The following is a 12,542-nucleotide window of genomic DNA, read 5'->3' as shown; positions in this document are numbered from 1 at the left end:
GAGGACAATTTTTAAAAGTAATTCTAAATAAAATTTAAAGTTTTTAAAAAGGCGTTCAACATTTGGTGTTTGTTCCTTTTCTTTAACATATCATTTACGTAGTGGTATTGAAATTATTATTGATTTTATTTGTCATATATTAATTTTGGCTCACTGTTCTTGAACAACTCTTGTCAAATATTTTTTAGTGTAAAATTAACGTGTATTTTTTAAAAATATTTGGAAACATAAATAGCAGCGTTATCCTTGTGTAAGATACATTCCCCAGGAAATATTTCATCGGTATATTTTTGGGAATTTATTTTTTCAGAAACAGCAGCTTTTAGCACTCCAAACTATCAACGTACCACCTTCAAAATTTCGAGCATTTCTATATTGTTTTTCAGTTCGTTAATCATGTCGATATTGTTGGCAACCGTCTGGGCCTCCTCAATTTGGTCTCATTCAAAAACGTTGATACTTTTCAGAGAAAGTATCACTTTTTGACGAGATGTAAGTTTTGGTTTCGGGACGCGTTTTACATATTCAATATTTGTTCACCTTTCAAAATTTGTTGCACCCGCCTGGGTGACACATTGAGGTTTAAAATGTTAAAATTTTTTGCGGGGCTTAACGATTTATTAATGTTAAGGTGTTTGATTTCTCCCTAGCTTAATTTAGGTTTCTACCTGAACTTCGCTTAACTCCATAATTTTAACTCAGCTCTAAGAAAATGTCCATTCCATTCCTGCAATTACCCGTACACAGGAATGGTTGAGAGTTGTAAGTCACTGGTTCTCTACGGACTGTTGCGCCACCTAATTTATTTATTTATTCTAAGAAAACGTCCATTACATATTTAGTTCTTGAAAGTATGCCACCTTTTTGGTTAGGTGTCTTCTTCTGCTGTCGGGTATCAGCAACAAGACCTCGTTCTTCTTCAGATAATGGCTTTCAAAAGGTATTATAATTATAAAACCATAACGGCGTGATTTATTCTAATAAATTGAATCTTTTTACGTGGCAAACTTTTGTTATCTCAAGATTTTCTTATTTTTGGTCCTTTTTAATAATGATTCTTAAATACAATAACTTGGCCGAGATTGTACCCGTAGCGTGATGGTTAGTCCGTTATACTGTCATGCAAGGGGTCTTGGGGTCAATCCCTACCTGTGCCACCTAACTTTTTCACGGGTACTGCCTCTTGCGAGGAATTGACAAACCCTACAAGAGTAATTCTTGTCATGAAAAGTGCTTTCTCATATTAGCCGTTCAGACTACTGTACTGTACTGTAGGTCCCTTCCTTCTCTGACATTACTCCACACAGGAATGGTTGAGAGTTGTAAGTCACTAGGTCTTAGTTCTCAAACCGACTATTGCTCCACCTAGTTTATTTATTTATTTGGCCGTATAAATATTTCGTACCGCAATAAAGATCAATAAATTATTGTTAGACAAACGGTGCAAGAGAGAGAATTTTAGTTTTTAAACGCTATTAAAATATGAGATGAAGCAAAGAGGTTGTGAGTCCTTAATTTTTATTTTTCATAAAAACAGATGGAACAGCAGTTTTTTTTTTTCTTTGCAGCTACTGGTTGCTTACAAAAAATCAAGTTGCGGCCTTAGGTTAAACTAAAAGAGGATTTTGAATTTGGAACATATTTTTAATGATTGTGTTGAACCCAAGTTAAATCTTCAGTCATTTGTTTGTTTGTAAAATAAATATGCTACTTTGAAAAGAACCATTTGAAGCTGAACGTGTTTTGAAATTGTTCAGTTTATTTTTTAAATATGGATTTACACAACGTTTAATAGAGCCACCTTAAACGCTCATACACTGTTAAACCATTAAGATGTTTTTGTGATTTCTAATAATTTTGATTGTAAATGAAATTGTATAAATTTGTAGTTTGGTAGCTTAGCTTGTAGCTTCAAGAATACTTTCTCAGTATTTATTAAGATTCTAAAGGTTAAAATTGAAACACAAAGTTATTATAAAAAACTCCTTGAATTAAATAAAGTAATAGAATATATTATTTTTTTCAGTGGATAATTTTTAGCTGCTTAGAGCTTTAAACTATTTTTGTATTTATTATAATCATTGATGTCGTGTTGTGTTGTGTTGTGTTGTGTTAATAAGATCCAAAAAATAGGAGGATATCTCACTGAACAATAGAAGAAGTATTAAAGAAGTTATATATTTCCGGAATATCAAAATCAATAAAACAAATAAATCGGTGAGTATAATAACAGCATAAGTACTCTCTCTTAGTTTTAAAAAGAATATAAACAAAACGTTTTAAAAAAAAATTATTATCATTCTTAGCTAAATAATGTATAAAGTGTTTGTGATAATAAAAACAAATTGAACAATTTGAATACGGAGAAGAAAAACTGAGTCTGTTGAAGAACCTTGCCACAGCTGAAATGTATATAGTTATTATACTCAAAAGAGAAAGGTGGTAGATGATATTATTTGTAGGTCACAAATCCTGACAAAAAAAAACATTTTTTTAACCGAAATATGCCCAAGAGTGTCTAAAAACTAGCGAACTTAGAAATTAATTTCTTTTTCTATTCAATCTAAATTTAGTAAACAAAAAAGAGGCTGGAATGCGACCCAGACTGATAACTTCCCATTGGTACACGCTAAATATTTTCAAATGATATTTTTTGTAACAAGTCAATTTTATTATGAAGAGAAATATTGAAAGAGTAGACCTGTATGTATGTTTAAGCTTAAAGTTTTAGTTTTCTATGGGGATTTATTCAGGGAGTTGAATCAATTTATTATAGCAATGGTGGTTCCAGGGTGTGGGTTGTAGGGTTCATGACCCCCCATGAAAGATAATTTGTTTGTATATTTGTAGGAATTCAATTCAATTCAAAACTAATCGTATTGAGTTAATGGATATGACCCCCATTATATTTTGTATTTTACCAAACTTTGTTGCCAAAGAACCACTTTTAACTGCCCTATTGTAAAAAACTTAGCAAAAATTCACCTGGCGGGGTCATAAGGGTCACATAGCTTAAACAGTTAAGTTGTATAATGTATAAGTAAAGATTTGTAAGTAATTTAACGACATCCATCAAAAAGTGGTTAGCTGTCAAAAACATTTAAAAATTTTATAACTTTAGAAATGCTTAAAATTATTTTCATAAAAAGATAAAATATTCAGGTTTTTAAGAAGAAACCTTGAATAAGAGATCGTCACTTTTATATAAAGGTGCGTTAAAATTCCTGCAACATATATTATATAGTATTTCGAATCAAACATGACATTATGATGGTTGAAAAGTCGACAGAAGTTTGTCCCCCGTTTCCGGCTGTCAGTCTGTCTGTCTGTCCTGGCCCATACAGCCCAAATCATTGTGCCGATTGAATTAAAGGTTTTTAGGTGATTAGCTTAAAGCTTTTTTCTTTTCATTTTATACGAAAAATAACAGCAGTCTATATTAAAACTTGTTGCTTTAAAATCGAAAATTCGTTTTTTTTTTAAATGAACCGATAGATTTTCTTAAAACTGCCTCTATTTTTTTTTCTTAATTCTGCGTCTTTCTACAAGAAAAATATATTTTGGTATTGCTCCAGAAGGGTACCCATGATAAAACCGTTATTTCGTTTTCAAGTGTTCTCAAGAACTAATCAACCGATTTTAATAATCTTCTCTTTCAGTTCAAGCTCTTGTCGATGGTCAAATTTTCAAATTGATGGTATCATTATTATTTTTATGCTTAAAAAAATAATAATTTTTTACAAGTCTTGATATCTCAGATAGGGTTAAATATTATATATCTATAAGCACTAAATAACTGCATACCAAAAATATTTTAAAGACAAAATTGAAAATTATATAATAAAAAGTAGTATAGCAAACCCGCCCTAATAAATTTCGAAATACAATTAAGTTAATATAGGTTTTTAAAGAAATAAATATCATTTTAATTTTTGTAAAAAAAAACTATATTTATATAAATGTATATATACATATTTTAACCTTAAAATTTAGGAAATAATTTTAAATGGACTTTTTTGAAGAAATAAGCAAGGACTAGCGACCCAGTCGTTCATTACATTTCTTTCAAAATTGATTTTCCATTGCATAAAACGTTTAACATTTAAAAAAATTAAGAATATATACTTTTTAAAGAGAATTTGCGTAAGATGTTCTAGAACTGAGATTTAAACACGAATTTCAAGAATATAGTCGCAAAAACAGCAAAAGTGGCACTTTTGTTAAACTTATGACTAATTAAAAAACCCAATGCACGTTTCATATCTATTAATATAAAAGCTTTGAATCTCTTGAGAACTTAAGAGGAAAGATATTCGGAAACGTATAATTTGGGACTGCCGCACAAAATTTTCTTCCCAGATTATTGGTTTACCTTTATTTGTTTTTATTGAAGTTTTAGATAAATTATTTAATTAAATGCACCTATTTCCGTAAATTCAAGAATCAAACATTTGTATCTATACGTACAACTTGTATGTTTTGTTGACTCCTTTAAGTTCAAAATATTTTCTAGCATTAGCTCCAATCTACGAGTAAGCAGACTGTGATAGCGATAGTTATAAAAGACTCCCGAAAATTGAGACCGAAAAAAAACGACTTCAAACAAGCCAGAAAATTCTTGATATCAATTTTTTTCTCATTTTCTGGGTTTTTGAATTTTTGTAGCGTTTTTCAAATTAGTAGAAATGGAAATGGGTTTTTGAATTTTTGTAGAGTTTTTCACATTAGTAGAAATGGCAACAAAAAAGAAAATATATTCTTTTTGGAAAAAAGCTAAGTTTCAAAACAATTTCTTACATTTCTTCGTGAAAGCAAAACTATTATGTTGTGCTCTTAAATATGGCATAATTAGAAAACTGTTGGAATCTTGGAATTCTCTCATATGTAGAAAGTCCACCAAATTAAATAGTTAGATTCTACCTCGCTGGACAATAGCGTTCTAAAATAATTTAATAACTAAAGTTTTACACTTTATCCCTTAAGTAAAAGTAAGAGAAAATACTCGGGTGTATGTTAAGCGTTTGACAACACCCCCCCTTCCTGATTAAAAACCTGGATCTGCCCTTGTTTTATAGGAAGACACTGTTTTTAAATATGACAAAACATTAACAACAACTTTTCTATGATATTAAATAACTTGGAAGTTAGTATACTTTGTTTTATTCTCAATACAACTTAAAATTTAATTTGTAGTACTTTTTAATAATTTTTTGTTTCAGGTTTTTATTTTTATTTCAATTGATAATAACTTTATAAAACATCAAATAGTAACAACAATGTCCAAAGCCAACAATTTTTTGATAAGACATTCGAGTCGAAAATCAATTTTTACAAATCTTTAGAAGTCATTTTCTTGAAAAATAATGTCAATTTTATTTTATTAGATATTGAAAACATTATTTTTCATTGTATACAATTATGTTGGAAGTAACATCTTTTCTTGTTCGAAAAATATTAGAAGTAGCTTCGTCGTTAGCGTTATTGGTTCGTAAGATATTTGAGGTTAACGAAAATTTTAGTTTTTTTGAAAATCCCTTCTGTATCTTTCGATGCTAAAATCTATAGAAGTAAATTTATTTGAAATCGATATCTCTACTGATTCTTGAGATATGGACTATAGGAACGTAAAAAATCAAAAGTCTTTGATTTAGAGTTTAGGGACCTTGAAACGTCATAAATGTCAACATTTTCAGTTCAATAAATCGGACTTATTAGAATAGCTTCCTATGGGAAGTCAATATAGTTAAGAGCTTATCCTGTTGGATCCTATTCAGGATTTTTCAAAGTAAGAAACATTTCTAATATACGGTAAGTATGTTTCGAACACAAAATTCCTATTAAATTTATATAACGTTATTATTGAGAACTTAAAATTACCTGCAGTTAAAATGCGATGAAAAGACAATTAAATAAATATAAATAATGAATAAATTTTGTACACATGATTGAAAACAAAGTTTTAATAAACATTAAAACATCCTATTTTGGATCTTTGATCGAAAACTCTATCCCAGAAAGAAAAAGGCTCTACGTTTCATCAAGAAGATGAAGAGTGTTATATCGTTTGATTCTGGTACTTCAAATATCTCAACTTTAATGTATTTTTGGGTCTAAAATTATGTGAGTTTCGTTTTGAATTAATTATTGTTTGATTAATTTTGAATTTGAAAACCATTTAATTGCATATTGAGAATTGTGAAAAATATATTTTATTCTCTAGAAATCATAGATTTTATTGGTTTTGCCAAAAAATATATTTTTGAAACAAAATTAATTATTATTTTTTTTATTACAGTTGATGTTGATTAAGAACTCGATTTCTTTGCCACGAAACTAACTTTTAAGAGCAATTAAATAACACCAAACTCAATATGTTTTGAATGGTTAAGTTAAAATCATAATATTAGTGTAATGATCATGTTAAAGCCCAGAAGCGGTAACAGAAATCATTGCTAAGAATCGATGAAGAGTAGGGTTATAATAACAAATCATGTATTGGTTTTTACAGACGGTTTCAAATAAGAGAAAGGGATAGAGATTAATATCTTTCTATCTTAAACTCTAGTTTTCGTGTTTGTCTAGAAATTTGTGTCTGAATCTCAGTTCTAGAGTATCCAAAGCAAATTCACTTCAAAAGTAGACTTATTTAATTTTTTAAGATGTTTTGTATTCAACAGAAATCCTATTTTGAAAGAAATGAAATGCACGACTGGGTCGCAAGAACTTGATAATTTCTTCCAAGAACTCTGTTTAAAAATATTGCCTATATTTTAAGATGTAGAAAGGAAATGTAAAAGTAAGAAAATGTGCCTCAAAAATAAGTTTTTCTCAAAAATGTAAATGCCATTTTATTTGTCAAAAAATCTAGATTAACCTTGTCTTAAAAATATTTTTGGTATAAGCACTAAATAAAGAGCTTATAAATATATGAACATTTAACATTTAAATTTCGTTAAAAATGTTGTTCCCTTTCTGAGATATCGAGTTTTCTAAACAAAATTAGTATTTTATTAAAAATAAAAAAAAACATTTTTGATCATAAAAAATCATCATCAATTTGATCATTGATATGAGGTTGCACAGAAAAAGAAGAACTTTAAAATCGTTCCATTAGTTCTTGAGAAAACATAAAAACAAGGGGTATCCTTTTGGAACAATGCCAAAATATGAATTTCTTGTAGAAAGAAGCCAAATTAAGAACACCAAATTTTAGAGAAAATTTTAGAAAAACCACATGTTTGAACCAAAAAATTTGTTTGGGGACTGCTGTTATTTTTCGTATTAATTAAATGATAAAAACTTCTTACACTAATCAGCTGGAAATCTTAATTTCAATTAACACAATTATTTTGCCCGTAGGCACCAGGAAAGACATACAGACGGAAGGAATCAAGGTACCCACTTTTTTCGACTTCTCTACAGTCGTAATGTCATATTTGATCAAAAACTTCAGTTTGAAATTGTTTACTAATGCAAAAGTTGCTATATAGTTTCTATATGTCGCAGTAAAAATCACTTCAATAATCACCATTTATGTGTGTCAAAAAAATTGATAAAATTTAAGGCTAGTTTAAGGAATTCAAAGGCAACTTAGTATAAAATTGATGATCTCTTATTCAAGGTTTTTTCTTAACCTGAACCTGAATATTTGCTTTGTGCGAAAATCAAAATTTGAGTTGTTTTTGACAGCAAACCACTTTTTGGTGAATGTCGTTAAATTACTAACAAATCTTTAAATGAATTCTTTACTTATACAACGTAACTGAATAAGCTTTTTGGCTCATATGGCCACCCCTGGATCGTCAATTGATCAAAAGTTGATAAATTTGTGCTGCGTTTTTGGAATAGGGCTGAATATCCGATTCATATTATGATAATGGTCCAATCTTCAGTCAAAAGTAGTACTTTTAGCAACAAAGTTTAAGGAAGTAAAATACAAATGTTGTTATCATATACAAAAAATAAATAATTCAAAATATAATCGGGGTCATATCCATTAACGCAATACGATTAGTTTTGAATTGAAGGGAATTCCAACGATAAAGCAAACAAGTTATCTCCCAGGGGGGTCATGACCCCTACGACCCCCCTGGATCCGTCATAACGATAAAGATGCAGAAAGGGCCCCAAAAAATTAAGTGGGTGTTTTTTTTTACAACTGCATTTTGAAAAAAAAAAATTAAAAACGAACCAATAACGCTAGAGACTTGAATTAAATTTTATATAATATATTGTAACGTGATACCAAACAAACATATTTTTTGAAAAAATTACAATTCACGTTTTATTATAAATCAAAAAATTGAACAAAAAATGTTTGTCACTTCGAAAATTTTACGAACAAAAAATGATTTTATCTCCAACACAATTGTGTGTGAAGAATAACGTTTTCGACAACTGGTTAAATTTTGAATCGAAAATCGAATAGACAGTTTTTTTTACAAAAAAATTAAAAACCTAAAAAATAATAACAAAGTTAGTAATGTTTTATAAAATATATTGATTTCAACAATCAGCAAAATTTTGAGAAAAATCCAATTGACAGCTTTTTTACAAGAAATAAAAACCTTAAAAATACTAAAACTTTGTAAAAATTTACTTTAGACTAAAATATCTTCTTAAAAATTTAAAATATTGGTTTCAAATAAATGTTACCTCACAGAAAATATTGTTTTTGACATTTAGTAAATTTTTATAAAAATTTAACAGTAAGTTGTTTTCATAAAAAAAATAATAATTATATACAAAATATAGTACGCAAAATTTGGAAAAAATTGATGTTCGGTTCTTGATATCTCGTGAACAATAGAAGATATTGACTTCAAATTAATTTCATTTATCCAATTCGTTATTGTTTATATAAGAAATAAAAACTTTTAAGAAATGCTACTAAAATTGGTAAAAATTGGGTTTCGACTAAAAATCTCGTTAACAAAAATATATTTTGAAATCAAATAATTTAAATACCCCTATAAGCAAAATATTGTTGGTAAGTTTAAATTTTTTTTAGAATAATTCAATTGACAGCTTTTTTAGAACAACATGAAAACTTAAAAACTTTTAAGCAAAGCTAATCGACAGACGGGATAGGAAGTTATCAGTGTGGGTCACATCCCAGCCTCTTTTTAGTCTAATGATCAGCAGTCCTGATCTTAATAATATTCTAGAAAGCATATTTTGTTGATAAAATTGCCCCTAAAATCAACGTTACCTTGTTTGAAAAAGATGGAATATGGTGGCTCTGATTTGTTTTTCTAATTTTAAATATTGAGCTAATAATAATAAAAATGAATGTCGACAACAGTTTCTTAAAGTTCCAATAGTTTCAAAAATGTCCTGATCTTACTTTTGCAAAAATATTTTTCTTTTAAAGATAAATCATGAGTTTGGGACAAAGTGATTTAGTTGTGTCACAGGTTCTTGGCTTGAGTTAGAATGTAAACAAATTCATGGATTTTTTTAATCAGGGAAATTTGATTTAGGACAGTCCAAATTATAAAGCAAAATATTAGAGAACAGAACGTTTGTTTCGAATCTTTAAAACAAATATTCTGGAACGTTTTTATGCATTTTGTTCGTATGTACTTAGCCCAGTTTAAAAATTGATGAATAGAAACATAAGACACAATTATAGGAGTTTTGCAATTTTGTTAAATATTCGTTGATTTAGAACTGATTTATAAAAGTTTTTAAAATATTTAAATTATGTACAATATTAAGGTTTGTTTGAACGGTAATTAATTACTTCTATAGAATGTATTTGTTCACATCCAATAATTAAGTTTAGAATATTTTTTATTAAACAAATTTATGAAATAAGTGAAAAAAGAAACTTGTACTTAACAAGTCTTGCAACAATTTTTGTATTAAAAAACTTACCAAAGCTTGTAGATTTTTTAATGGTGTATACTCAATAAAATCTGCAACAAAACTTGCACAGCCCTCTAAACTCGATATCAATGATGGAAATAAAAATGCAGTCGGTCTAATTGTCGTGCAAACAAGTTTCTTAAAAAAAAAAAAATTAACAGATTAAAAGTTTTGTGAGTTTGCCATAAACAAAATTCAGTATAATTTCTTACTTGAACATCACACTCATTCTTAATCGCCAGCAATAATGGTCTTCTATTGGGATACAAACTTGTAAATTGTCTTTTAAAGTTCTCAGCAAATAAAAGAAGTAATCGCTCTTTGCCAGAGAGTGTATAATAACTTTTGGGATAGCACTCAGCTGATGACTTAAATTCCAAGTGTTCCGGATATGCCAAATCAATGTGGCCATCATCATAAGAATCAACAAAATCTTCAACGGGCAATCGTTGTTTTAGAGGAATATCTTCTGATGATGGCAATAAGTTTTCTTTATCCATTCCAATATGTTCTTCTTCGGAAACTCCTTCCAAGTGACTTTCACTCCTACCCAAATCAACCTGTTCCGTATCAGCACCAGCAGCTGCTGTTTTTGTTTGATCGATATTAGATTCGTTGTCAAGGAACCGTTTTTTCCTCCGAAGATGAAACATCCTTTACGGCAGCACTTATACGAATCCTTTTTTTCGACATTTTATTGAAAGTTCTTGTTATTTTTTTTAAAGAAAACAAATTTCAATTTATGATTTATAGTATATGATTTTTCTTATGATTAATATTTCAACTGCAAAGCGAAACAATTTTAAATTGTTTTTTATTTTTAAATAAACGCAAAATAAAAATCAATTATGTTGTTATACAGGAAACGTCAATAGATGGTTGTGACATTTGGACAATTTATCTACGAATTTTCGAAATGCATTTTAGTTCATACACGAACCAGGATTTTTTTAGAGCGACACCTAGTAGTGACAACAGAAAACAAATCCAATGTGAATCGTATAGGTTTGAATATGAAATTAATATCTACCGTCTTTAATTTGTTATAAGAAAAACTGGCGCTGCTTTTATTAAGAAGTGAATTAAATACTGCAACCTGCAATTCTTGAAACCCATGGGACGACATATGGTGTTGCCATACTTAACTAATTACAGTCAACAAATACCAGCAAACCATTGGTTCACGTTTATAAAATATTCTTGCTGTGAAACAATTAGAATGTTGAGTTTACTTCTTCAGAGGCTAAGATTGAAAAAGTCAAGAAAACTACATTAATTGCTGGGTAAGTGAAAGACAATTAAACAAACAAAGGCGCAACCCCGAAAAGAAATCCGATATAGCACCACTTTGGTTAAGAGCTTTCTATATCCATCAATATTTCTAAATGAATTTATCATCCCTAGACGCTCAATATTTTTGACAATATTTGATATTGCACAATATTATTAAGCGTTTAGTGATAATATTGCAAGATTGTACAATATTATTGAAGAAAATCAAAACCCTTTTGATGTTGCACATTATAAAATATTGTATCGTTTGTGGGTACCTACAATTGCAAATTATTTCTGTGGCCACAAGCTACATATAACCGCTAAAGTCGACTTTAGCGTACTTAAATATATTTTGTAAATTTTTTTCAGCTTTCTATCTTTAAAAATGTGGCCACAATTTCAAAAAACATAAAAGCTTTAGTCACTTTTTTAAGTTGAGATTAAGGAAAAACAACTAAACTCAGAAAAGACGAAATTTATTATCTAAAGTTGAGCTAAGGTAATATTTTTGTAAGACTTACATCAAGGAATAAAGACTAAACTTGACTTTAGTTGTTTTTCCTCGTTAAATTCATACAATTTTTACATTTGTTTGTGGCGGAAAAATAGCTAAACTTGAGTTTAGCTGTTTTTCCGTGTTAATATTTTGTATTGTTTTCATTTTTGTAAAAGGGAATAACGACTTAACTTCAGTTTAGTGGTTATTCCCCAAGAAAGAATAAGCAAAAAGAGTCTCCTATCTGCAGTTTAGCGCTTATTCCAAAAAAATTTCTGATGCACGAAGAACCTAAATTGACTTTAGTTTTTATTCCCCGTCAGTAATTCAGTTATTGAAAACATTATCTCGAGATTGGTTGTTATTCCGTAAGACAAAATAAATAAAAGTGTTTCTTAAGTATAGTTTAGTTCTTTTTCTATATCTTAATATAGAATAAGTGTTGTCTAAAGTAGACTTTAGTGCTGTGTTTTTTCTGTGTTCTTAAACGAGCTTAGTTGTCCTGTGTGTTGTTCCTAGTGTTTTTATAAATACTAATTTTTTTTAAGAAAAAAAAACTTAATTTAAATAAATAATGTCTCGATCGCAAAGACTTTTGGCGCTGGCACGAATGCTTAAAGAAAAAGCAAGAGCTGAAGGTAAGATTGATTTAATGTTTTTTTTAGTTTGAATGTTCTTTTGAAGATACCGGTTTTATGATATTTTTGATATTTTGAACGTATGTACTTGATTTTATGTGGAAGCAATTAATAAGACACGCCAACTTTTTGGATGCCTGATTTCGCCGTTGCGTTGGTCGCGTTGACACCGATTCCTTTTGCTTCAAGGTCGTTTAGCTGAAGCAAGAACTTCTCGCAGCTTAGGCGATGTCGTATGAATCAACCCTTATCGTGGTTGGCAT

General features: G+C 29.0%; 1 protein-coding gene across 1 annotated transcript in view; it reads right to left on the bottom strand.

Annotated features, from left to right (window-relative positions):
* Nucleotides 1-10,648, bottom strand: part of LOC129940162 (coiled-coil domain-containing protein lobo) — a 179,330-nt gene extending 168,682 nt beyond the window's left edge. Inside the window, exons 1-2 of the mRNA XM_056048414.1 lie at nt 10,083-10,648; nt 9,880-10,008 (exon numbers count right to left, since the gene is read on the bottom strand). Coding sequence (XP_055904389.1) covers nt 9,880-10,008; nt 10,083-10,523 — 570 coding nt within the window. The 5' untranslated portion in view covers nt 10,524-10,648. The remainder of the gene's footprint in view (nt 1-9,879; nt 10,009-10,082) is intronic.
* Nucleotides 10,649-12,542: the final 1,894 nt, after the last annotated feature.

The sequence above is a fragment of the Eupeodes corollae genome, chromosome 1 (genome assembly GCF_945859685.1).
Source record: "Eupeodes corollae chromosome 1, idEupCoro1.1, whole genome shotgun sequence".
NCBI lineage: Eukaryota > Metazoa > Arthropoda > Insecta > Diptera > Syrphidae > Eupeodes > Eupeodes corollae.
The sequence above is the reverse complement of the archived record's forward strand: the minus strand, read 5'-3'. Positions and strand labels throughout refer to the sequence as shown.